Raw genomic sequence first — 26,483 nt, forward strand, 5'->3', positions numbered from 1 at the left:
AGACATTAGGTTTACAGAATATTCTGTTTTACATCAGCAAAATTCACAGTCCAAGAATAACAACCACATAACCAAGTCCCATTTCCCCTGCCAGCTTCTGTCCAACCTACTTTCTGGATAGAAATTAGCACAACCCACAGGTTTTTCATGGGGTAAGCCATCCCTGGCTACCATTGGCTTGGCTTCTAGTCTAGTTCTGACAGGCCACCTTGTAAAGTCCTCACCCCTTCCATTTCACTCTGGTCTCCTAGTCTAGCTAACCCCCCTCCCCCCCCCCCCCCCGAAGGTTAAGGCAGTTGGTTCACAACCAAGTTGTTTGGTGACCTTGGGTGAGCTCCAGACAGGCACTGGGGTGAGGAGGTGTCTGTGCAAAATTACTTGCAGAATGATCTTGGGATGCTGGGTTTTAATTTCCAAAGCAAGAAAGGTATGGGGGATGTGTTTCCTGTCCTGGGAAAAATGGAGACCAAAGTGATATGAAGAAGGGAGGTGGGATTTCACATTTATAAATCATTTGTTCTGTGAATATCTATCTGGAACAAGATCATTTTTCCACCTCTGCTTACTGAGCACTTCTGGCTTTTAGGTTTTATACCTGGGAAGGCTGTGACTCTCTTAGAGCTTTGAATCTTTTCCTAACCTGTTATCTTTATTCCTTCAGGAAATGGCTTTTGCTCCCTTCTCTTTTGGAGTTAAGCAAGTAAAAACTGAGTGTTAATCCAAAAAAAAAAAAAAGGTCTCCAAAGGAAAGACATCATTATATTACTGGCAACTGATTTTTCCTGTTGTGGAACCTGGAAATGCTTACACTGGTCTAGCAATATGTGTCAGGGAGGCAAAGACATTTCCTTTAGGATCCAACTAAATGCTCTCGTCTTGATACCATTTTCCTTTTTTGTCTTTCATTCTCACCTATTAGCTCATGGATGAATTCTTCCTCTTTTCTCTTGCCTTACTTGCCCAGGTTTGTAGACCAGCATCAGTGTAAGAAGCTGAACTTGCTGGGATCTTGTAGGGTGATTTGAATGGCCTGAGTACTCAACTCTTCAGAGGTCAGATGACCTACTTTCTTTGGTTAATAAATATCACTGCCTCCAGTTTGGTACTGACATTACAGGAAAGGTGGCAAAATGGAAGACCAGTTCCTTTTTGTTCTTTTCATTTGGGAGGATTAAGTTTTTATCTTATAATCTTAAGATTTTCTTTCCCCTCAACTTTTTAGCAGCCTTGGGCTACCTGTAAAATCTTCTGGTGTCCCCAGAAAATTTAGAAATTAGAGATGGGTGTAAGGGATATTCTTTCTTTTCCAAAAAATCTTTTGAAGCCAAAGGAATAGAGAAGAAAGGAGGAATGGATCAGGGGCTTAGCTGCTTTCCCAGTGAAAGCCCCTGGGAAGCCAACTCCAGCAGAGGGTGGGGGTTTCAGAGAGATTTGTACATGGTGGCTAGGGCCTCATCATTGCTTTTTTTGTCTTCTTTGTTTTGGCCACCCCTGTTCTCCCTTCTCCCTCTGCCCACTGGCTTGTAGTGGTAAAAACCGTGCAGACCAAAGGCAAAGGCCCCCAATGCAGTGAATGGAGATGGGACAGTCATTTTTCAGAAGTAGAATTTAAAAATAGAGCTGTATAATACATATTTTTACAAGCAAGAAACTGTTGTCGAGATTTTTTTTTCACACTTAGAGTTCATAGTTTCAGTATAGTTCAAAGGAAGTAACTGTAAAAAGAAAAATAAGTGCAAGTTTTCTCTTAAAAAAAATAATAGGACGGTGGGACTTACTAATGAATAGGTTAAGTTGTATGCCCTGGAAAGAGCTGGGGAAAAGCCAGTTTCCCCAACATGGGTGGAAATTATAAAGCAGAATGTAACATTTTCATTTCATGGTAGCAGTTCTAGAAGTTTATTTACACAGTAAGTTCTGAGCTGGAAGTGGACAGTCTCCAGTCTTCCTGTCAAGTCGTTATAGGTGTGGAACGTTCCCAGTCAGCCAAAGCAGCACCAAGTGCAGTGGGAGTGAAGAGAACCCAGATAAAAAAACTGTGACTCAGTATTCTTGTTTTATTGGTTTATGGCTTGTGGGCAACTGGCAGAGGCCAGCAACTCCAGAGGCCCTCCTTATATTTCCCTCTCCCTCATCAAATAATTCTCTACTTGCTAGGTACCCTGCCTGGCAGCAGTGTGTAGACCAGATAGGATGCAGTGGGTATACTGGGAAAACTCAGCTCTTCCCACTAACACTGGTATCATAGTCTACTGTGTTAGAACTGATAGGGAGAAAATGAACTTGGTCCCCACTGCCTAACCCAAGAACCAGCCTGGGTACCCATGGGAGTGGGGAGCAGAAAGCAGGATAGGAGAAAGGACAGCCTCCAACAAAGGAAAAGTGGTGAAGAAAATAAGGAAGCCTGAGGCTGCCATCCTTTCTCCAAGCAGCCTTGACACCAAAGGCAGTGGCTAAGAGCCAGAAAGCCCTCGATTGCTGACAGTCATAGTATAATACTAGCCAGTGTGTGAAGCCTTAGCCAAATAAGTGGAGGGGCCATTAGAGAAGCAAAGAAAACAATAAAACCACTCAGTATTAATCTAATGATCTTACCACTTCTTACAGCTAAACAGGAAGAAATCTGGGCAGAGGTATAAGGCATCACTCCTATACCTGTTGAATGAATCTTCAGGATTCTGCTTTCAAGGATTAGATAGGAGAGGCCTTCTCTCTGTTCCTTTTAGCACCTCTGCTGCAAAGCTCCAGAGCAATAGGGGCCTTGGGGAGGGAGTGAACCTGTGACCAGGAAGATAATGCCCAGCCTTGTTAAACTCCAATTCCTCTCCCCTGGGACACCTGGGGCTTTGGGGTTTGGGGTGTTTCACTACCACCTATCATACATAGAGGAAAGGGGTCAGGAAGAGACAAGTGGAATTAAGGTAGAAATTATTTTGTTAAGTGGAACTTCTTCATGGGCACTTTTTAATCAAGAGAGCTTTAAAAAGAGCTCTTTGGCTAGATAAGCCCTTCTTCCCATCTCACTTTTTGGTCAGGCTGTGACCACAGAAACATTGAGAAATGACATCTGTCTCAGGAGATGGGCTTCTGTCTTGGAGATGAGGTCTAAAACTGGGACTGGCGAGTGGTTGTATCTCTGCCTTTCCTAGCTGTGATCCCAACTGCTGTACCCCCCCCCCCTTCTCCTCTTTCTGACCACTCCTCATTTGTACAAATATTCCATCTAATTGTTTTTTGTTTAATTCAAGAGGCAGTCTTTGTACCAGTGTTAGGCTTGTTTCTACAGTCCCTATCTCTAAAGCAATAGCAAACTGTGCATCTTCTCCTGCTGACTTTGGCTAGCAGGGAATGAGATTGGCCCTTTCTCTGCCAGGGTACCACAGAGACACATGCTGGGGTAACCTGGGTATAATGCCGGGACTTCTGGAAGTAAGGAAAGAATACTTTGGGTTGGATAATCTAAAGGGATGGTGGACAAAGGTTCAGGGCTGAAGTTTCAAGCAGCAGAATTTCCCATCTCGAGTTTTAGGTGACCAAGGGTATTCCTGCCACCAGAGTGCTTCTTTCTTCCCTCTCGTTTTCTACCAGTGCAAGCCCTGTAACCCACCTTGACGGCTTTTCCTTCTTTTTCTGCCAAGGCAGAGACATTTGGTGGGTGGGTGAGGGTCCTGAGGTGCTCTGGCCAAAGGTGCCATCTGAGTCTCCCGACTTGTGACCAAAATGTGGTCCAGGGGAATCTGTCTTCACCCATGGGCCTCCTCACTTTAGCAGGGAGATGTCATCAGCAAAGTCATCATGCTGATGGCGCAGGCAGCGGAGGCAGCGCCACTGACACACCATGAGGCAGAGTGGCAGCATGAAGAGGGCGCAGATGGCAGCCATGACATAGGCTATGGTCATGAGGGTTGATTCATCTGTCTGTGGAATGTTGTAACCACAGTCTTCCATGTCTGGTGTGACAAAAGGTCCTTCCACCGCTGCCGTCCTGAACTCATCGTGCACTGGAGAAAGGACAGATGTGAATGGGTAGCTCCTGTTGTCACAGAGCAACTACAAAAGACCTGCTGATAGTGACACCTTGAAACCAGCCTTGAAATTAGTTCTCCCTCTTGGAGTTATTTAGGAGTAGGTGGGAAAGTCAGGCCTGTCTCCCAGGGCCCTGCTTACCTATCCACTAGGAATGATACCCCAAAAGTAGTAGTTCTGGGTTGACCAAAAAGCTAGCCTCTTACACCCCTAGCACACTTGCCTACTGTATGAAATCTCACTACAAAACCCTGCCACCGTTCTGAAGTGGCATTCAGCCTCACTGTGGGGCAGCTGACAGCCTGCTGCCTGGCATTTAAAGCTTCCCAAGGTGTTGAGGCAGCTCTTGCTGCTCTGGCTTTCCAACAGCTTACCAGTCTAGGCAGGGAGTCACCAGGGGAGACAATCCAGAAAGCAACAACAAAAAGAAATCCTCCATAAACACTGACACTAGTTTTCACACAACATGTTGATTTAGCTTGAGGTATCTGTTAACTCCCTCCCAAAGTAATAGGTGTCCTAACTGCTGACAGAATATGGACAGTGACCCCACACCCTTGTTCCTGGTACTCTCACCATGGCAAGCGCTGACAGCAAAGCCAATTCGTTTCCGGGCCCGATCAAATACAACGTAGAAGCCCTCCATGATTACTGCTCCCATAACAGTGCCGGTGGATGACTGTGAGATGGCAAACTTGTAACAGTCGTCCTGGGACGTGGCCACGTCTTCCACCGGCCGCAGGTATTGCTAGGGTAAGCAAGCAATCAAAGGTTAGAGGGTGTCTTCTTTGCTCTCTCCTTTCCCCCATCATTGCCCTCTAGGTATCGCTGCACTTAGCTCTTTCCTCTGCCATCCCTGAGTGCTAAGGGGATGGGTTTTTCCAAGAACCTTTTGTCACTGGACACTCATTGGTTTTGTCTTCCAAGTATAAAACCATACCTGCTTTCCATCTCCCAATATGTACTTTGTCCTCTTCCTCTGATCCACCACCTCAGATTGGGGACATACCTGTGGAAGGATGGTGATGCGGAAGGACTGATTGGTGACTTCACCCATCAGGTAGAGTGAGATGACGGGGAAAATGTTCCAAGGGGTGGTGCCTGCTTGCCAGCATACCAGTTGCTCCCCTAGCCAAAACCCATCTGGAAACTTCTCTGTCTGTGTTAACAAGAAAGGAATAACAGTGAGGAATCGGCCTCTCCCGCTGTCCTTCCTCTCCCACTCTCTTTCCTGTCCCATTTTCATAGGACATTGACTGGGCCCTTTATTTACTTCTCTAGGGAAATATCCAAGGTAGGGAAAGGTGAACTGCAACAAAGGTAATCGATTTGTACTGGAGGATTGTATCAAGAGCAACAGACCCATAAAGGAGAGCAGTTGTTAAGAGCTCTAAGTGGAAAGATCTAAATGAGACATCTTGACTCTTGCTGAGAAATGCAACTTTCACTGACTTCCTCTGAAACTGTGACATCTCTTATACCCTGTTCTTAGTCCACTGACCGAGGAGGCAGCTTTGATGGATTTGACTGCAGCTTCAAATACTTTCTTTGGCAGACGAAGGTTGGTGGTGCCACTGTCCACGATGCTCTTATCGTAGTTGTACTGAGAAGGAGAGGAAAGGGTTAGAAGAGTTTTTGATGCCAGGCTCTGGGCAGAGTTGGAGAGGTGAGTTTGATTGCTTGGAGCCTTTCCTGGGTTGGCATCCTGGCTTTGCCACTTCATGTATGTACCTCCTTGAGCCAGTTACTTCTGTGCCTAAGTTTCCTCATCTCGAAAATGAGGATATTAACCTACCTCAGGGGTTATTGTAAAGATTAACTAAATTAACCCACTGAAAACTCTTAGAACGGTGCCCAGCAGACAGGAGGCATTCACTAAATGTTGTACAATTGCAGATATTCTCCAATCTTAAAAATAATTTTGTTTAGTGCTTTTTAGTTTGTCATAGTACTAATTTACCATACATAAGAATCTAGGGAAGGATACCCAAATGGTTTACCTAGCATTTGTTGGGTACCGCCAGCCACTGAAGACACTTTCTTGACCTTCTCCATGATCTTTGGGAAAGTTGTTTTTACCTCTGTTTTGCAGGTGAGGAAACTGAAAACACTGAATAGTAACTAGCCTAAGGGCACATATTTAGTAAATGGCAGAACCGGATTCAAATCCAGGTCTTTGGCTCCAAAGCTGGACTCTTCTATTGTGGCATATGACACTGCCTCGCAAATGGTTTGCCTGAGACCATAAAGCTGGCCAGTCAGTGAAAAGAGTCCAGACAGGGACCAGGTCCATGCTCTTTTTATCACTAGACCATAAGCCCCATGATCTCTGTAAAAGTGCTGTGCCCATCCCTGGCGCCTAACCTCAGGTCCTGCTCTGTGACCCTTAAGCTTCTGATTTCTAGACCTAGCCTTCAACCTCTCCACAGGTCCCCTACCTTTGCCTCCTTGTTCCAACCCCATAATGAAAAGCCACCCCTTACTGTGGCATCTATCCCATTCACCTCCCCTTGGCTGCCCCTTGGTTTCATTACCTCCTTGCAGTCCATTTTCAGATCTTGTCCATTGATTTCCACCCGCACAATGATCACCTCATAATACCACTCCCGCCGGATGGGAGTGTACCAGAGACTGCCCGTGTACAGTGAGTGGTCAATACCCCCAATGATCTAGGAGAAGAAGAGGCAGGTATCTGTGTCTCTGTCTGGAGAAGAGCAAGCCACCCAGAAACCAAGCAATAAGATCAGGCATTCCTTGGGGGTGGCAAAGCCCTCCACAGATGACCTTTTTCATTTTCCTGCTTCTAATCAAATCATGCCCCAAAGCGATTTATAGTTTCTCAAGTGTGTTCAGGGAAAGAGACTTTTGCTATAAAGTTATTTAAACCTAAACTGGCAGAATAAATGTTGAATGGATTGATTATGTGCTTCAATTATGAGTTTTTATCTTCTCTGCTTGTTGGAGAACTATTCACCATTGTCCTAATTAATTAATAAATAGCTTAAACTGCATTTATCTCTTGCCTTCTGATCATCAGACTGAGTAATCTGAATTCAATAGGTCTTATTTTCATTTCCTTTGAATATTCCTAATCCACATCCCAGGTTTACCATAGATGCCTTGAGTTCTTTCAGGAATAATGCAAGGATGAAAATAATGGCTCTTGAGTCTAAGTGGTAGAGATGACTATGTTGTAACCTAGAGGGAGGGGGGCAGATGGCACCTATCTCTCCCAGTGCCAGGACTTCCTCTGAGGACCTACTCACCATACTCCCTCCGACTGAGGCCAGCACCTCAGACTGGTTGAGGGGGAAGCCAGTGCCACAGAGCTGCAGGGAGAAGAGGTTGGGGACGTGGGTTTGCTTCACCAAGGAGTCAAAGAAGGGCTCCAGGGAGTCGTCGGGCTGTGGCAGAAAAAGACAAGGAGTGAATCCTCACATGCAAGATCCTAGTGGACAGAGGCCAGTTTTTGCCTATGCTGGAAGGCAAGAGCAAAAACTTGGGGATGTTCCTTGGGAAAGACAATGTTGAGGCACTGAGATTTGCCAGAGAGAGGCTAGTAAGAGACACTGGCAATGCAAACAGGAAATCATGGCCCACAGCCAGAGACTCTTTCATCCTTATATGCCTGATCTACTTCAGATTTATGGGGGCCTCTCATTTTTAATGATCCTAGAGTTCATAGAAACCACAACCTATTCCTGTACCTGTAAGAGCTGCTGTCACTATAGTTCTGCCCTCCGTATGGCTGAAATTAAGACTACCACCCTACCCCTGCTCGGTAACACTTCACACTGACATGTATCTATCTTTGGGTCTATTCTTCTCCCTTCTTTCTCCTAATTCCTTTCCCACATGGGAGGTAGCATGCAACATGCAGACCCAGTGTGTAAGGTCAGGCCTTGTCCCTCTCACCCTGGCGATCTCCGCATAGGCCAGCCCCAGGATGCCCTCCCAGTTGGAGCCATTGATGAAGAACTTGTCTGATTCAGTGATGGCAGCGATGTTGGCACGGACAGTGACGTTGGGACCGTGAGGGATGCTCACCAGGTCGGTACCCAGCTCTCCCTCCCACTTGCCCTGGGTGTAGGGCACATAAACGCCCTTCCGGAGGTCCCGGTATGTGCTGGACCTGTGGAAAGGAGGCAGAAATCTGTAGATGCAGAACCACAACAACTGGTATGGAGATCCACCATCAAACCTACTGCCAATGCCATCTTATCTCAGGGACATCCTAGAATCTGCTGTCAGGCTACTCTGTAGAATATCCCTAGATTCCTCACCCAGAAAAAAAAATTATAAAGTGATCTTATAAAAAGATGAGGGGAGCTATTGCAGGGTGTGCTGTCCTGTCTCTGTAGTGCATATTCTGGATCTGGAGCTCAAGCCTGTGAAGAACAAGCTGGGCTTTGTGGATTGTGTCTGCTGTTGTGCTGCTGCTGCAGGGACAGCTAGCAGCATCTCTTTCTCCCCCTGATTCCAGCAGGCTCCCACAGAAAAGGAGCCATTGACTCACTTTCTGCCTTGGGACCCAGTGGTACCATCTATATGATGGAGAAAATGCCAGGCAGGGTGAGTGTGGAAGCTTGTATCAAGTTCTTTTAGAGAAAGGATTTGCACAAGCCTCTCAGCAGAGCTGCTAGGCATTGCACACCACCCGGTGAAGCATTCTTATCAACAAGCATGCCACTAGTCAGGGCTTGAGTGGGAGCAGTGATGGATTGGGATGAATACCTGAATGCCCTTTCATTGCTCCTACCCCTGTCCCTCCCCAACTGTTTGTTTAGGTAGGGATGTTAAAAGAGAAGGGGGTCAAAGAAGGCAGGAACTGGCACCTGCCTGGAAGTCTAAGGTTAGGATGCAAGCTTCTACTTTCATCCTCACACAAGTGACTCAGATATTAGATGCCTTCTTGCCATTTCCTCATAATGCCTTATGTATGTATGTATGTATTTGTGGTGCTGGGAATCGAATCCAGGGTCTCATGCTTTGGAAAGCTTGGAGGCTACCACTCTACCACTAAGCCACATCCCTAGCCCATAATGCCTAAAGGGGGCCTCCAGATCTTTCTCCACTTCCTTTCTGACCTAAAAACTCACTCCAACCTCCCTTTGACCAGTGAGCTGGACCCAGCTGGTGGCACTCTGGGTGGTCCATGGAAAAGACATTGTAGCTTTCAGTTCCTGATATGGGTCCAGGCAGTGGGGGTTATGGAAAATTCTTTCACATCCCTGAACCATGCAAAGCCACCTGCAGTGGTCCCTGGGTGAGAACACAGTAAAGGGAGCTAACCACTGCAGACTTTCAGCCTAGCTTTAGCTGCTATTGTCAGAAAACTGTGAGCCACTGACAGCACTGGGTGAAGCCTCCCTTGCCTCCCTGCTGAGATGGCTTGGGGAGCCATGGAGCGTTCTGCCTCCTTCTCCTATAGGTGGCTGGCCTTCATATCACACTTTCCCTCAGTATGCCTCTTTAAACTTCCTCTTCACCCTTCTCCTCTAGCCACTGTTGCCTTCTTTTCCCTTCCCCTTCCCTGGCAGGAAGAAAGGATCTGAGGATCTGGTTTTTCTCTCTGCACCCCTCCCAACTCTCCTTGGGGAAGGTTCCTCCCCTGGGCTCTCCCCAGGACTCACAGCTGCCTTTGGTAGTATCGATGCAGGAAAGGGTGGGGGGCAGCCCCCACAGCAAAGTTGCTGCTGCCTGTGTCCACCAGGATGTTGAGCTGTCAGAGAAAGGGAAGAGAAATTCATTGTGGATAGACGGCTCTGGACTCAGCAGCCTTACTGCCTCTCACCCCACAGCCACATTTTTCTTTTGGGATGTCCAGGCTGAAGCATCCATGATGCAGGACCAGCCAGGCTGGCACCCACTGGTACCACAACCACAAACAGAACCTGGGGTCCATGGAACCTTCAATTTGGCTTCAGAAATGTTGTGTCTGCTTCTGTTTATAGAATTGACATTTTCAATGTCATGAGAGCCACACTGGATGTGTGTCTTCACTGTTCCCATTTCTATCATCAGATGGCCTCTGCTCTCAGAAGCCTGTCCCTTTCCTCCTTTTCCGATTCTCCCAGGAAGAAGCCTTGTGTACCCCACCCCCACCCCAGCTCATAGAAAAGCTGTTCTAGGAGCTGGCACAGGTAAGGGTCCTAGGAGGACACATATTGCCTGTGTATTTGTGACCCTGCCCTCTAGAATGTGGCTCCCCTTCTATCTCAGAATTTCATAGGAGGCCTATATGTCCTATTGTCAGAAATAATGGAGAACCAGGAGCCACATATGATGTCTTGCTGAAAACCCATCTTGTGCGGGCCCTGGTTTGGGCTGCATGGACACAGACAGCAGTCTTCTTGGTACTCCTTGCTGTGCAGTTCCTAGCATTTCTTTTACCTTGTTTTTTCCTCCTCCTCTTAAAACTGAGTCCTCTTGATTTTTTTTTAACCAGAGATTAACTCAGGGGCACTCGACCATTAAGCCACAACCCCAGCCCTATTTTGTATTTTATTTAGAGACAGGATTTCACTGAGTGGCTTAACATCTCACTTTTGCTGAAGCTGGCTTTGAACTCTTGATCCTCATGAATGGCTGGGATTATAGGCATGTGCCACCGCAATGGCTCTCATAATTTTTTTCTGTTCTAAGAGGCTTGAGCCATTTTCTTTCCCTAGTGAAAGTTTAAAAATCAAAGAGCATGTTCTTTCTTTTGAAATCCAGAGAAAATCTGAACAAATCTTCTAGATTCATTCACTTATAGTTATTTTCATCACTGATTTTAGAAGTCACTTAACTAAACAATAAACTAATAGACCTCAGCTACCTTTACTATAGATAACACCTCATTCACCTTGTTAAGGATTAGATTGGTTTTATTTAGCCTTGTGTATCAAACTGATTGAAACCACCAGTCCCTTTATTTGAGCCTGCACAGGTGTCTACTATGTGATCTTTTGACATCAGAGGACCAAAACTCCACTCTCAGACATCACTGTTTTCCATGCAGTCTTCAAGTTTGCACAGACCACCTATTCCTTCACTTTACTTACCTCCACACCTTTCCTGAACCTCAGACCACCCTTGTGTTAGTCAGCTTTCTGTTGCTATTACAAAATACCTGAGCAAATCAACTTAAAAGGTGGAAAGGTTTATTTTGGCTCACGGTTTGAGAGGTTTCAGTCCATGGTCACTTGGCCACCTTGCTTTGGGCCAGTGGTAGCATGATGTACATGTTGGGAATGTTTGCAGAGGAGGTTGTTCATCTCACAGAGGATAGGAACCAAGACAGACAAGGAAGGGCCATGATCCAAATATCCCTTTCCAAGGCACATGCCCAGTGACCCAAGTTCCTTCTACTAATTAGGCCCCATCTCCTAAAGTTTCCACCATCTCCCAGTAACAACATGCTGAAGACTGAGATATTAACACACGGGCCTTTGTGGGAACATTCCAAATCTAAACTATAGCAACCCTGTTTCTTTATCCCACAAATATCCTTCAACTCTGTCACATTTCACTGCCTTGTGAATAAATTCTTGGTTGTTTTGTTTTGTTTTTTGGTATTGGGATTGAACCCAGGGACACTTAACCACTGAGCCACATCCCCAGCCCTTTTTTTGTATTTTATTTAGAGACAGGGTCTTGCTGAATTGCTTAGGGCCTCACTAAATTGCTGAGGCTGGCTTTGAACTTGCAATCCTCCTGTCTTAGCCTCCTGAGCTGCTGGGATTACAAGTGTGAACATATTCTTTCTCTTTGGCAAAACTCATCACTTCAGTGATTGACACACTGCATGAAAGGCACAACGTCCCGGCTCAGTAACACTCTGATGGTCTGACCCCTCCTCAGTCAGACCAGAGCCATTTTTTGTGAGAATCTACTGTGTTCTCATGAGGCTTCTGTCCTCCAAAAATGGTAATATGTAAATTGAATCCCCTTCTTGCCTACTTTTCATGTTCAGCACCTCAGCTCCCCCGCCCCCAACCTTGGGGCCTTTATTTCTGTACCCTCTATCAATGCAGTGAAATCAGCTGAGTTCCGGTTTGGTGCAGGCTCTGACCTTGTCACCTTGTGCAGGTCACTTCTTCTCCAGCTTCAGTTTTGTCCTCTGCCAGATCCTCTCCTGGCTCCTCCCTGCTCTCTGTGGTGCCTCTGTGGCTGTGCTGACTGTACCCACCCCCAGTGCCTGCTTTGACTTCCTGGCCTCCAGCCTGTCCCCAAAGCCTGCTTCTCAGCCCTGTGCCCCTGCCTCCTTCCCAGCCCCACACCCCTGGCTGGTTTCCCATTTCCCTCCCTGTCTCCCCTCGGCTGCCTCTCCCTCTCTCTGGTCTCTGGGCAGCCACCAACTCCAGCTGCTGTGCTTTCAGAGAAAATCAATAGAACTGGGAGGCTCAGCAGTTCAGATTTCAATCATCCAGGTTAATGATTTAAAAAAAGGCTTCTTCACCCCGCCTCCCCAGGACCTCCTTCAACTCTCAGCACCCGGGTGGGCCTCATATCACAGGGCTCTCTGCTATTACTGGATCCCAAAGAGAAAGGGGTCTCTTTCCTACACAGTCCCTGTAGTAGCCTCTGCAAGGTGGTGGTAAGGGGGGATTACCTGGAATGCGTGTGCCTGGCCCACTCTAGCAAACATGGCTATTTCTTTACAGTGGAATGAAGGGTTTTTTTTGTTGTTGTTTCTTTCTTTGTTTTTGGTTTTGATCCTGGGGATTGAACCTGAGGATGCTTTACCACTGAGCTACATCCCCAGCCCTTTTTATCTTTTATTTTGAGAGGTCTTGCTAAGTTGCTGAGGCTGGCCTCAAATTTGGGAACCTCCTGCCTCAGTGACCAGAATCTCTAGGATTACAAGCATGCGCCACCACTCCCAGCTGGAATGGAATTTTAGTGTGTATGGTGGGGTGTGCTCCTTGTCTCCCTACTCCCCTCCTCTCCTCTCTCTGCAGGTTACTGTGTTCCCCATCTTGAGGGCTTCCTGATCCCCTTCCAGTCTCAGTCTTTCCATTCCTTCTAAAGAAATTCTTCCTCTTCTACCTCAAAGGGGGCCAAGCCCAGGAAGGAACACCTGCCACTCCTGTCCCCCTCACTCACCCCCACGCCAGGATTCCAGGCCCCCCACTGTTCATTCTCTCTCTCTCTCTCTCTCTCTCTTTCTCTCCCCACACTCTTCAAAAAAAAAGTGGGGGGGACCAAAATAAACAGTAGAGATTCCCTCTGGAGCAAATGTCTGACTCTTTGCCCTTTGCATGTGGTCCTGCTTCTGAGAGAAGTCATTTCTGGTCCTGTCATTCAATATGTCTAGCTGAGCCCTCTGGGCTCTCCCTGGAGACCTCTCTCCCTTCCCACTCCAGTGGAGGCCTTTTTCAGGGCAGGGATGTGGAGGTAAAGGAGCTGAGCCACCACACTCATGGACACGGCCTCAGGGGCAGCCCAAGAGGGAAGTAAGTAGTGGAAGTTTTACCTTGTTATTCACAGGAGGGGGTTGTTAGATGGGACCATCCTCATCTCCACAGCCAGTCATACCAGCCTGCCTGCAGCTGCCCCAGCTCATCCTTCCCCTCAGCTGTCCCTCCTGGCTCAGCCTCACCTTAGCTCTGGAGCCAATTCCCTTCTCCTTTCTCAGGCACCTACCCGATTAATGTCTCTTCCCTCAGGTAGATTCAGCCATCATGTCATCCCACACCCCCAACACCATCAATTCTGGATTCTTCTACTGGCCTTTACAAATGCTTGAGTCTCTTCATTAAAAAATAACAAAAAACTTCCTTAATCTCATACCCGCCTCCAGCTACCCTCTTTCTCCTCTCCTTTCATAAGCCAAGCTGTCTTCATTTCTTCACCTCCTACTCATTCCTCAACCCATTCTAAAACTGGGTCTGCCTCCAGCCTTCCACTACCAAACAGCCCTTACTACAATTACCAATGATTTCATGTCACCAACACAAGAGAGTTTTCTCAAGTCAGTCCTCGTCTTACTCCTCAGGCCCCCTCTTCTCTCTCTTCTCAGGCTCACATCCCAAGCTTGGGCTTCTTCCTCTCACACCATCCTCTCCCCGCTAAGCATCTTGCCTGGAACGCCAGGACCCCTAAGCTGCTCCTACTTCTGCTGCTGCTGCTGCTTTTTTTTTTTTTTTTTTTTTTTTGGTACCAGAGATTGAACCCAGGGGTGCTTAACCATTAAGTCACATCCCTAGCCCTTTTAAAATATTTTATTTAGACACAGGGTCTTACTGAGTTGCTTAGGACCTCGCTAAGACTGGCTTTGAACTCTCCATCCTCCTGCTTCAGCCTCCTGACCCCCTAAGCTTCTAATGCTTACTCTTTCCTCTCTATTGAGTTCCGAATGCTCATACTGAAGTGTCTTAAGACACGTCAAAACCAGGATGTCCAGAGCTGACTTTACACAGTCCTTCCTATCTGGTCATCTTCTAGTGTTCCCTGTATCAGTGAACGGCATTACCATCCATCTATTCTTTAAGGCAGTAACTCCAGAGAAAACCTAATACCTCTTCTTCTTCACATCTCTTTCCAGTGCACCAACCAGTCCTGTCCAACTAACGCCCTCCACATTCTTGAATGTATTCATTTTTTGCAATCTCTTTTGCCACTCCTAGGACAAGCTATCATCATCTCACCCTGGAATAGCACAGTGGCTTCTCAGCTGGTCTTGGTATATCCACCCTGTACCTCTCCAGTCTTTTCTGCAGCAGAAGTGATCTTTTTAAAATGTTAACTTGAGGGGGCTGGGGATGTGGCTCAAGCGGTAGTGCGCTCGCCTGGCATGCGTGTGGCCCAGGTTCGATCCTCAGCACCACATACAAACAAAGATGTTGTGTCTGCCGAAAACTAAAAAATAAATATTAAAAAAATCTCTCTCTCTCTCTTTTAAAAAATAAAAAATAAAATAAAATGTTAACTTGACCAGGTTACCCTCTTAAGTCAATAATTGCCTTTTGCTATTAAAACGAAAACTTCACATTTTAGCATCTCCTACAAGGCCCTTCATGGTCTGACCCTGGCTGCATATCCAACCTATGTGTATCCCCTACCCCTACCAAGCCCTCTGCTCACCAGCCACACTGGCCTCATCTCAGTCTCCCTGTCCACAGAAGCTGTGGCACTGGCTGCTCATCCTGCCTGGACCATTCTTTCACTTGCAATTTTGTCTACTCACTGCCTGCTCATCCTTAAGCCTGAGCTCAAAAGGGACTTCCTCATGGAGAAAGACTAGGTCATGTTCTCTATTCAAATGCTTCCAAAAATCTTGCCACTCTTGCAATTTCACATTGATTCTCACCTCTCTTTGTATTTTTTTTTTTTTTTTAACTAGGGGTTGAATTCAGGGGCACTGTAGCACCGAGGTACATTCCCAGTTCTTTTTTGTTTTTGTTCTTGGGTACTAGGGATTGAACTCATGGGCAGTTGGTCACTGAGCCATATCCCCAGCCCTGTTTTGCACTTTATTTAGAGTCAGGGTCTCACTGAGTTGCTTAGCACTTCGCTTTTGCTGAGGCTGGCTTTGAACTCAAGATCCTCCTGTCTCAGCTTCCCCAGACATTGGGATTACAGGCTTGCACCAACGCATCCAGCCATTCTCAGTCCTTTTTAAAAAAAAAAATAATAATTTTTAGGCAGGGTCTCACAAGGTTGTCCAGGCTGGCCTTGAACTTTTGATCCTCTTGCCTCAGGCTCCTGAGTTGCTGGGATTATCAGCATGTACCACTGCACTGGCTCTCTTGCATATATAATTAAAAAAAAATCCTCATTGTATCTCTACCGAGTACCTAGAAATAAGTATTTCTTGTATTAAGGAAAGAAATGGTGGAAGAGCTAATCCTGTCTTTTGGGGCTGGGGAATGATCCCTCAGTGAATCCCAGTCAGTGGCTGATTTAGGCTATAGGTATGGCCTGGCTTAGACCTCCTCCTCTTTCCTGGCCCTGGCTTGACACAGGAGGCTTGTGTTCTTGCAGCCTGGAGCCCTCTTCTTCCTTGTCCCCTGGCCCAGGCATACCCAGCAGTCAGATGCCCAGGAGACTGTAGCCTGGGGTCAGGGCTAGGTCAGTGCCAATCACTTAACAAACAAATGTGCCCCTGGAGGCCTCTGAGGGAAGGTGGCTTCATGGGAAGTGCTAACAAGCCCCAGAGGGAAGGGCACACCTGCTTGGATTCACTCTGTTCAGCATATCTCTGATGATGAGACAGGAAAGGAACTGGCAAGTTTGGGATGAGCCCTTTGTTCCCCAAATCCCTCCCATCTTGATACCAGCTCTCAACAGACAGGATAGCTGAGCTTCTCGTGGATGGAAAGGGCCTTCAGGAGGCATCTGTCCACTGTCCAGGAGAGGTGGGGCTTTTTTTCAATTTTGAATAATCTCTAGTTATTAAGAAGCCACAACCTAGGCTGAGGGTATAGCTCAGAATGTTTGTCAGTATGTGTGACACTCTGGAACCAAAACAAACCCACAACTTTTCTTAGCAGACTATCCCAGGCTCTGACCACTTTTGCAAATCTTCATCCTAAAGAGGAAGTCTCTTTTCCTCTGTGTGGACCCCAGTGTCAATGAGGGAAATGATTTATATTCTTGTCCAACAAGCCTTTTGGCTAAAGCTGAAAAAGGAAACTGAGACCTAGAATGAGTGAGCAACTTAACCCATCTTACACAACAAGTCACAAAGCTAGAACAAGAATTTATTGGTTCTGCCCAATCTTCAATTGTGGTCTTCCATGTCCTTGACCTTCCTGTGTAGTAGATTGCTACACTGATGAATCACATGCCCCTGTATCCATGCCCTTGTGCGATCCCCTCTGACATTGACTCAGAGCTTAGCCATGTGACTTGCTTTGGACATTAGGATATCAGCAAACCACACAGGAGGGGCTTGTTAGGCATTTGTGCACTGGGGATGGGCCTGAGATTCAGTGTGAAGCCACTCAGTCTTGCCTCCTTGAGGATGAAGGACTTCACAGAGCCAGAAAAGTGAGCCACATGAGTGAGCCCAAGTGAGACCTGTAGAAGAACCACAAGCCAAAACCCACAGAATTGCGAGAAATGACTCTTGTTTAAAGTCACTTACATTTTGGCAATTTGTTATTCTACATCTGTTACCAACTATCTAAATTAAATCCTGGGACCCTTGACCTTAAGATATCTGAACAGTCGTAGGTCAACCCCAGCAAACATCTCTTGACATCTCCCCTTTCCTCACTGTGCTTCTTGTGGTTTCCTAGTAGTAGAAGGATGATCTCACTTGTGCACCAGGGCATATGCTGTTTTCTTTGCCTGGAATGTTCTCTCCCTGTTGCCTAACTCCTGTTCAACTTTCAAGTCACAGTGAAACATCCCATCTCCCACAGGCCTTACCTGGTGCCCAAGCCAAGATGAGGCTCCTCCTCCTGCAGAACCTATGCTTCTCTGTCACAAACTCACTAAACCTTTAATCACTTATTTTATGATTGTCTGTCTGTCCCAGACTATGAATTCCACAAGGATAGAGAGCCATTTGTATCCTTATTACTTAATTATTCCTTGGTCTCAAGTAGGTACTTCATACTGATTTTTTTTTTTAAACTGACAGTAATTGCCTCATTTCCTGCAGTTAGTTCCCTGTGATCCTACAGACTCCTGCTATTAATTCTCAGCCCTAGGGTGCATACAAGAGGGATTTTCAATCTGGCAGTATGCATGACCACTGAACACAGTGATTGTGACAACTGATGCCCCCCCCCCCCCCATATCCATGCTCATTGACTGAATGTCTGTCCAGGGCCCTGAGGTTCTTAAAGAGGTCCTGGTGGCTCCAGAGTGTCTTGGTCCCACAGTCTTCTGAGTCAGATCCATCTGCTTTTCTCAGTGGATCTTCCCAGATCCAAACTTGACCAAGGCTAAGAGAAGGGACGAGAAAGGATACGAGGAACCTAAAGTCAGCAGCCAAAGTTCCTGCCTCAAACAGTTCAGAGACTGGGTCCTGTCCAGGTTCCTCCCAGCCTGGACAAATCAGCTGACCCCACACAGATACACCTCTTATCCCAGACATATCTTCTGCCTGTCACTTTGCTCTCTATGTGGTCACTGGCAGTGGGTACTTGGGAGCATGAAGGCTTCCTAGTGTCACTTACCCCACCTTAGGCTAGTTTTCAAAGAATCCCAAGGTGTCAAGATCATCCTAAGTCAAGGTTATCTAGTGAAACCTTTCTCCTTGGGCCAGGATGCTCCCTTTCCCCCCCAGCCTCTATCTCAACTAGGATTTGTCAGTGCTTCCTAGTCACACGAGATGACGGATACAATCAAAAAATGTCCCAGTCTCTTCTTAGAGAAACAGATCTAAGACAGTGGCTTTTAAAGATTTTTGCAGGGGATGGTGCTGGGGATTGAACCCAGGGCCTTGTACACATTAACTACTAAATCTATCACTGAGCTGCATCTCCAGCCCTTGAGGCCTCTTGTGTACCTTCAGCCTCTGCAGACTCTACCTGGAAAACCCTGCTATACAAGGGAACACAGCAGCTATTAGCTACCTGCTTCTCATTGTCAGACAATAAGTCCCTCCTGTTGTCTAACTTGTCCTACTCACAGATTTCAATGGCTTTAATCTCTTGGTCAGTTCTCAGTGAAAAAATCTGATGTCTGGCATAAGCCCAGTTTCCTCCCATGGCATCTGGGTCATGCCCAGCACATAAGCTAACTTGCTTCAGCCATTAGAAGCTGCTAGAGCTCACTCCTTATGTTCCTTGGGAAAATCTCCATGGGCACTGGAAAAGATAGGTAGTGGGGTTCACCAACCCCGAGAGGCTAAGCAACAAGACAGCCTGGATACAATGGAGCTACAGTAGGCACAAAGAGGGTGGTTACAGGGTGATGGCAGTTGGGGAGTCTGAGGAAGGCTGGCATGAGAGAAGAAGGCGCTCGGCCAGCTTGTTCCATGGTTTTGTCAGGCTGTAGGAAAAATCACCTGAGCCTGTGTTCCATGATACCCCATGGGGGTGGAGGCAGTATCCCCCAGGACTAATGATTCAGTTTTTTCCTCAGAATTCCACCTCTCTCTTCTTAGGAACCACCTGACTACAGGACTTGAAGATGTGGCAGACAAGCATCAGTGAATGCTTTCCAGCCCTCTGGGCCATCCTGTCAGGAGACTCTTAGGGCAGCTCTGAAACCAGGAAAATGGTCTGGCTCCTTCCCAGAACTCTCCACTGCCCAGGCACCCAGGGGAGATGGCTCCCAGCAGAGAGACAAGTGAATTGTCAGGAATGGGGATTTCCCTGAGAGATGAGTCTCTTCCTGGATTTTCAATCAGAATTTTCTATTTAGGTCTTCATTGGCGATGCCCAAGAAGGGCTCCTGACTCTCTACCTTAGAGAGAGGGCACTGTCTTTCTCAACACTCCCCACCTCCAGATAAAATTCATGTTTACAGAGCTGGGAGGCAGAGGAGAAGTGTGTGAAACAATAGGGTTTTAGCAAAGGTCTGTGTGCAGCTGAGGCCCAGCCTGGGAAGGCCAGTGTAGTCACAAGCGCTGAGCAGGCTGCTCAGCAGCTAGGGGCTTTCCTAATTTGTTTAATTTGGAGGGTAGTTCTTTGAGCTCCATGGCTTTTAACCATTTTAATACATAATTTAAAAAATGAAATATAACCCAAAAGTCTACTGTGTAAAAATAATTAAAAAAACCAGAATTGTTCTGGGAGCATCAGGAGAATTGGAGCAGTAGGAGGTGGACAGCTTAGAGATAGGAAGGACGGGAGGTCCAGGTTCTTGCTTTATCTTTCTCCTAATCATCTCCTTTTCCTCTGTGGTCCCTTTACAGAACCCTACAAGGCACAGTTTGAAAAACATTATGGAGGACAGAGAGAAAAAAGGGAAACCACTTGTCCCTTCTTGGTTTCTGAGATCCTGAAGCCTCATAATTTTCCACTTCTCTGAACATTTCTTTCTCCTTTGTCTCTACTCAATATTCTTTCCATAATCACCTTTCTCTTTTTTCTCTCTATTCTAAGAACAAGTCCATTTGCTAAATTGGCTTCTACAACCACATTTGCAGGTGATTCCCAAATCTCCTTGTCCAGTTCTGACTTCTCTCCTGGTTTCCAGACCCCCATGGTCAGCTGGTGGAGGAATATACCCTCAAGGTCAGCATTCCAAGGTCAACCAAGACTATAAAATGTGGGTCTGAATTAGCATCTGAACATGGAATCTAAAGACTTGAACTCCAGCTGTGTTCCTCCTAGCTGAGTAACTTTGGGCAAACCACTTAATTTTTCTGGGTTTCAATTTCCTTATTCCCAAAATGGGTATGCTAACACCTGTCCCTCATAATTGAAGTGGAAAAATGAATGTGGGAACTTAAACCATATTATTCTCTTAAAAGCTTGCTCCTTTTGCTGTGTTCCCTGACAAAAAGTCAGAGGGGTTCAACAGAAAGAAGCCAACTTCTCTTCTTATCTCTCACCTCTTAAATCTCATAAGGGCAGAGAAGGACTGGTGGAAATAAGATGTGGATACTTGTGTCCTGAGAACCTTTCTTCCTTTCTGCCCTCATAGTCAGCACCTTCCTTCAGGCCCTTGTATCCTCACAGATCCTCGTCTCTCACTCTAGACTATCCAAGTCTTCCTCCACACTTATTTCCCTGGAGCTCAAATTAGACTCCACTGTCCTCTTCTTATATTCCTACTAAGATTCCCAACTACTTCCAGAATAATCCCAGATTCTACCCTGCATCACAGTATCTCTACCACCACTTCCAACCTCTCACCATAGTGCATGCACCTCCCCTGCAGTGTCAATTTCCCACCACTTAGAGCAAAGCTTTCTCATCATTCAAGGCCATATTCATATATCAAGGCCATATTTGAAGTGCTTACTTTTCCAGCAAGCCTCTCCTATTACCCTGTCAGAAATGGCCGCTTCTCTTTGTGAACTTCCAAGACCCACTCTTCTTCCCTCTGTATCAAGTGCATCTGGTCTTATATGATGTTTATGTTTTTAGTTTATATCTTAGACCAAATTGTGAGCTCTCCAAGGCTGAAATTAAGGCATTATATTTTTCTTCTGTAAATAGTAAGTACTCAATAAACATTATTTGTTATATTGAATTGACTATCACCAAATTTCACTTCTAATTTATTATGATGTGTTTGGTCAGTGACGCTCATGAGACGACATTCTTTTAAGTGAAAAGAATAAAAACACTTTCTCCAAGAACTCCCAATTCTGCATTTACTGCTGCCCATCAACAATTCTGTTTAGATGACTTGCAACATATTAATTCATTCACTTAACATTTTTTGGTGAATGTTCTGAGTTTGACACTGTCCTAGGTATTAGAAGGCAAAGATAGATAAGACACTACAAAATAAATAAATAAGATAAAAATAGCATTGTTCCTAAGAGCTTTTTTCCCCCAGTGCTGGGGATGGAACAAGGCCCTGTCTGGGCTATACAAGCACTCTACCACTGAGCTACACCCCCACCCAAAGAGCTTGGGAGTTTTATGAAGGAAACAAAACCAGTTATAACACATTATGACAAGTGCAGTGAGGAAGGCCCAAGCAGGTGTTAGGGGAGAATGGAGGATGAATGCTGGAGGTAAACTCATCTCTGCAAGACAATGGCACAGTGGGAAGAACAAGGGGTGGAACAAGGTCTCAGCTTCCTATCTTCCCTCTGGCCAGTGGTTTAATTTTCCAGAGCCCTCTCTTCTTCTGGAGGCTGTGAATAATAAAGATCTTTTTAGCCAGGCCCACCTGTAATCCCCAGTGACTCAGGAGGCTAAGGTATGAGGATGGCAAATTCAAGGCCAGCCTCCTCACCTTAGCCAGATTCTTGTCTCAAAATAAAAAATAAAAGGGCTGCGACTGTAACTCAGTGGTTGCACACCTCTGGTTCACACACACACATATACACATGACCTAATATATTGTAGAAATTGTTGTAAAGGCAGTTGCACACACCTATAATCCCAGTTGCTCTGGAGGCAGAGGCAAGAGGATCCCAAGTTCAAGGCTAGCCTTAGCAATTTAGTGAGGCCCTAGGTAACTTAGGGAGACCCTGTCTCAAAATAAAATATATAAAGGGCTGGGGTTGTGGCTCAGTGGTAACGCACCTTTGGTTCAGTCCCTAGCACAACACACACACACACACACACACACATGACTTTATATATTGTAGAAATTGCTGTAAATGTTGGGTGCAGTGGTGCATGCCTATAATCCCAGTGGTTCAGGAAGCTGAGGCAGGAGGATTGAGAGTTCAAAGCCAGCCTCAGCAACTTAATGAGGCCCTAAGCAATTTAGTGAGACCCTATCTCAAAATTAGTAATAAAAAGGGCTAGGGACGTGGCTCAGTGCTTAAGTACCCCTTAAGCACTGACTGACTGGTTTCAATCCCTGGTACAAAAAAAGAAATTGCTGTAAAGGACAAAAAATGTATTTCTACATAGCATATAACAAAGTTCTTTGAAAATATAATTCTGCTCATGTTTTTCAAAAAGAAAAGAATAGAATAATGTAGAATTTATAAAAGAAACTCTGCATATACTCTACTAGTAAACAAAAGTATACATTTGTACAGCAGTACTCCTGGACCACGCCCTCCTGCCAACTTTCCTGTTGCCCTCTAGTTCACCCCAGAGTCCCCTCTCCAAATCATAGTTGCTGCCTTCTTCATCCTTCACAGCACTGACACCAGTCCTGCCCATCTGCCATGTAACATCCTCACGAGCTGGTGGTGGTTCCGTTTCCTCTCCCTCTTATCACAGCCTCATGCAATCCTAGTCATAGCACCTCACACCTGGACGGGTTTTTGACAGAGCTACCTGCTGCTTGTATTCGTGTTCTGTTCTGTTCTTTCTAAAATTCAAGTGTCTATTCCTAAATGATTGCTTTTCATATCATTCCTCTGCACAAATTCAGTTTTCCCCTTATAGCTGAATGCCAAAGTCAAACTTTATTGCTTATTATTTCAGATTTTTTTAAAGTAATTTGGCTCTATCTTATTTACCCAAACTTATCTGGTCTCGGCACAAACCAGTAATATTAACTGGTCTGGCTTTCTTCTGTCTCCTGAACAAATATGCCAAACACACATAACTTATTCCCTCATTCATTGTGGCCTCTCCTAGTCCTTAAGTGGGTAGGATGGGAAGCAGCAGTCATAGATGGACAAGTAAGGTGCAGTTTTAGCGTGGTGGGAGAGGTGCTATTTCCTCATTAGGAATGGCCTCCCACACCTATCCATCCTTCAAGACCACGTCAGGGCACGCCTCCTCTGGGAAGCCTTCCCTGATTCACTCATTATTTTATGCACATCTATAGCATATATCCCTAACCCTTCACTCTTTGTATTCCCATAAATCAGTGATTCTTAAGGTTGAGATACAAATGGGTTGGTCCCACCCCCAGAGATTCTGACTCCCTGAGTCCAGAGAGTTTAACAGGCTCTGATGACAGGGATCTGCAGACTATCACTTGAGTATTACCTTCATTAAGTACTTATACTTCATTTCCTTCCTAAGGTCTTTATGGGCAGAAAATGGGTTTTCCATCTCTTTGTGGATTAGCCCCCAAAAATAGAGAATGCTCTCCAAATTTTACTTTTGCTCGTTCACAGTGCTCTGCCGTCCATATTCTCATTTGTTGCTTACAACAGCCCCACAGGTAGGGAGAAAGCTCATCCTCACAGATTGCTATGAAGATCAAAGTTGCCACTGAGCAAACTGGCTGGCTTAGGCTCAGGTTAGGAGTCACAGAGTAATCCAGAGCTGCTTTACTGAGGAATCCCTGGCACAGCTCCTTGGGCTGGTGTGACTGACTCCCAGCCCACTTTCGTAGCTTATAGCAAGGAGCAGGAAGGATCTGACAAGCATTGAGCAATTACTCTCTGCCAAGAGCTGGGCTGGGGGATGTATACATTGACTCTGGAGACCAGGGAAGTATAGTAACTGGTCCCCCATTTTCACACCTGTAAAATATGGAGGGTCAAGTTTTCATGCCTCATTGTGTAGCATATCATAGAAGCGGAAGAGGTGGTCAGGCCAGTTAAGGAGAAAGTGAGGCAATATTTTCTGGAGGTCAAATATGTGTCCAGATACATTGTTCTAGGTGTTTCTATCTACAGTCTCATTTAATCCTCACAATCATCTTGCAAAAGAAATCTCATTTCACTTATTTAAAAGACAAGCCATTGGCCTCAGTGAGGTTATATAATTTGTCCAGGGCCATGTAGCTGGGAAAAAGGAAAGCTGTGGGTAGTAGATAGAGCAGGGATTCCTTGTCTATCTGACCCCAAACCTCTTGTTGGTTCAGCAGCATAGCCTGCTCCATGCTCCACATGCCTCCTGCTTCCTGACAATGCCTAGCATTTTGTTTGCTTATGCTTTTAGGGCCTAGATTTAGGCACTGTCCTGGTCTCCACTCACAGATTTGAGACTACTTCTGGAGAAGTTTTGGTGCATAGGAAAGGGTGGGCTGGGGGGGTAAACGGGGGAGACCAGAATCTTGAATTCTGGAAGGTAGGACTGTTGGCACAGACTTAGGAAGGCTGGCTTCTGTCAAGTATTTGGAAGGTGAGGGTCCACAGTGCTCCTAGGTCCAGCATCTGAGTTCAGGGAAGCGTGGCTGTCTCTTTCCTCAACCCACACCCACCTTTCCACACCCACCTTGGATAGGCTTCCCAGACATGGACATGACACAGATCCAGGGGTGGCTCACAAAGATGTGCGGGATCAGATTCAAGGTGACACACACCAGCATATGCAGAACCATATCAATGTCCGTGTCCAGACTCATTCACCCACAGAGGAGGCAGATGTATGCAGAGGTCAGCCAGGCACCCCACATGGAGAGCTGCTCAAGCCCACACTACCATGGCATGCACACTGGCTGGGAGGGCACAACCTCCACCAGCTACCTTGGAGGTACCTTGGCAATTTTCAGTTGGAATGGGGATGGGGACAGTGGGCAGTGTTTTCTCCATCATTGCATGCCCCTCTTCTGTGAAAGAAAACCTCTTTGAACGGGCTCAGACTCCTTTTCTACCAGTTGTCCTTTCTCCAAAGCTCAGTTCAGCTCCCCTCTGGCCTGTGCTTAGAGGCTTGGGGTGGGGGAGGGGATGGAGTGCAGAGAGGAAAGAGAGTAGGATGGGGGAAGGGGACAGATGAAGGGGAGAAGGAAGGGACCCGGGGCAGGCAGGGGCCTGTTGGGGCTTCTAGGCTACTAGGTCAGGAGGGCCCTTCTTTGCTGCTTTTGTGGCAACCCAGACCATGGGAGGAAGGGGCTGATCCAACTAGTGCCAGGATTCCTTGGTCCTCAAGGAAATGAAGGTCAGGGCCTGGAATTCCTGGGAATGCCAGGGGAGAGGAGGGTTGGGTGGCCAGCAGCCACAGTGGTGGAATTTGGAGACTCCTCCGACAGCGCCAGAGGGGGCTGACACCTGTTATAGCGTCCTTGTGGCCTGGCCCCTTCCCCAGGCTATGCTCCCCCACTGACATGCTTCTTTTGCCCCCAAATTCTTCCTGAGGGGTCATGTGTATGACTGCGAGTGAGGGAAGGGCAGTCAGCCCAGGGGTTCTGGGATGCCAGAGGGGGCAAAGAAGGCAGGAAAGGGGGGCACTCGGGATGACTTCTGCCAACAAGATCCCAGAGGAATGGTTTGGGAAGGGATCCCTCCTCCTGAAGGACCAGCCCATCTTAGCAGGGGACAGCCTGCTGCATTCCCGCCCGCCTGCTGTGCAGCAAGGAGGGCTGCCGCCAGCCCGATCACCTTACCGTTTGTGGGGGGCTTCCCACTGTCATCTCCACATAGTAGCCCTGGCCCGACTTGCCCCTCAGGTTGTCCACCATCTCCACAAAACTGCCCCTCCGGCCAGGCTCCTCTGGTTCCTCGTAGGTCTCCCGGGGCAGCCGCAGCCCCAGGGGGGCCCCTGCCAGGCCGCTGCGCAGGGGCAGCCGGATGCCAAGCTGGGTGCCATGAGCAGGCAGCACCCCTGAGCCCACCCACAGCAGGAGCCAGGGCAGGGTTGGGGCCATGGTGGGCCCGAACCTCCTGGGCTCCCTCAGGCCCACGTCTGTCCAAGTTGCCTGCTCCCAAATCTGGGTGGTGGCGGTGGCTTCTCTCAGGAGAGGGGGCTTGGAGGCATCAGGACTCCAGTGCCTGCAGGCCTCTCAACCAGTCCCCTGGTCCAGGCGATGGTCGGCGAGCAGGAGAAATCTGCAGAGCACGAGAGGGGAACGACTGGGCTCCAGGACCCATCTACATCTGGACGGCGGCAGCCAGCCTCAGCAGTGGGCTTGGGCCCCTCAGGGGGCTGGGAGGGGCGGGCATGGCAGGTTGGCGCCGACTGCTGTCCTGGTCCTTCTGGTGAAGTCGGCGGTGTTGGAAGGGGCAGGGGCTCCGGGCTCCTGCACTGCGTTAGCTGCTCAGGCCACCATAATCCAGCTCCTAGCTCCCAGCTCCTAGGCAGGCT

The 26,483-nt window shown here is 47.0% G+C and overlaps 1 protein-coding gene across 1 annotated transcript; it reads right to left on the reverse strand.

Annotated features, from left to right (window-relative positions):
- Positions 1 to 822: 822 nt before the first annotated feature.
- Positions 823 to 26,483, reverse strand: Bace1 (beta-secretase 1). Its single transcript, XM_026396357.2, has 9 exons — positions 25,786 to 26,483; positions 9,660 to 9,748; positions 7,942 to 8,158; positions 7,293 to 7,430; positions 6,561 to 6,695; positions 5,528 to 5,629; positions 5,036 to 5,185; positions 4,603 to 4,774; positions 823 to 4,001 (listed from the first exon to the last, which is right to left on the reverse strand). Exons 1-9 carry the CDS (start codon positions 26,044 to 26,046, stop codon positions 3,760 to 3,762), a joined length of 1,506 nt encoding a protein of 501 aa, XP_026252142.1. The 5' UTR covers positions 26,047 to 26,483; the 3' UTR covers positions 823 to 3,759.

Source organism: Urocitellus parryii, chromosome 4 (assembly GCF_045843805.1).
Source record: "Urocitellus parryii isolate mUroPar1 chromosome 4, mUroPar1.hap1, whole genome shotgun sequence".
Lineage (NCBI taxonomy): Eukaryota > Metazoa > Chordata > Mammalia > Rodentia > Sciuridae > Urocitellus > Urocitellus parryii.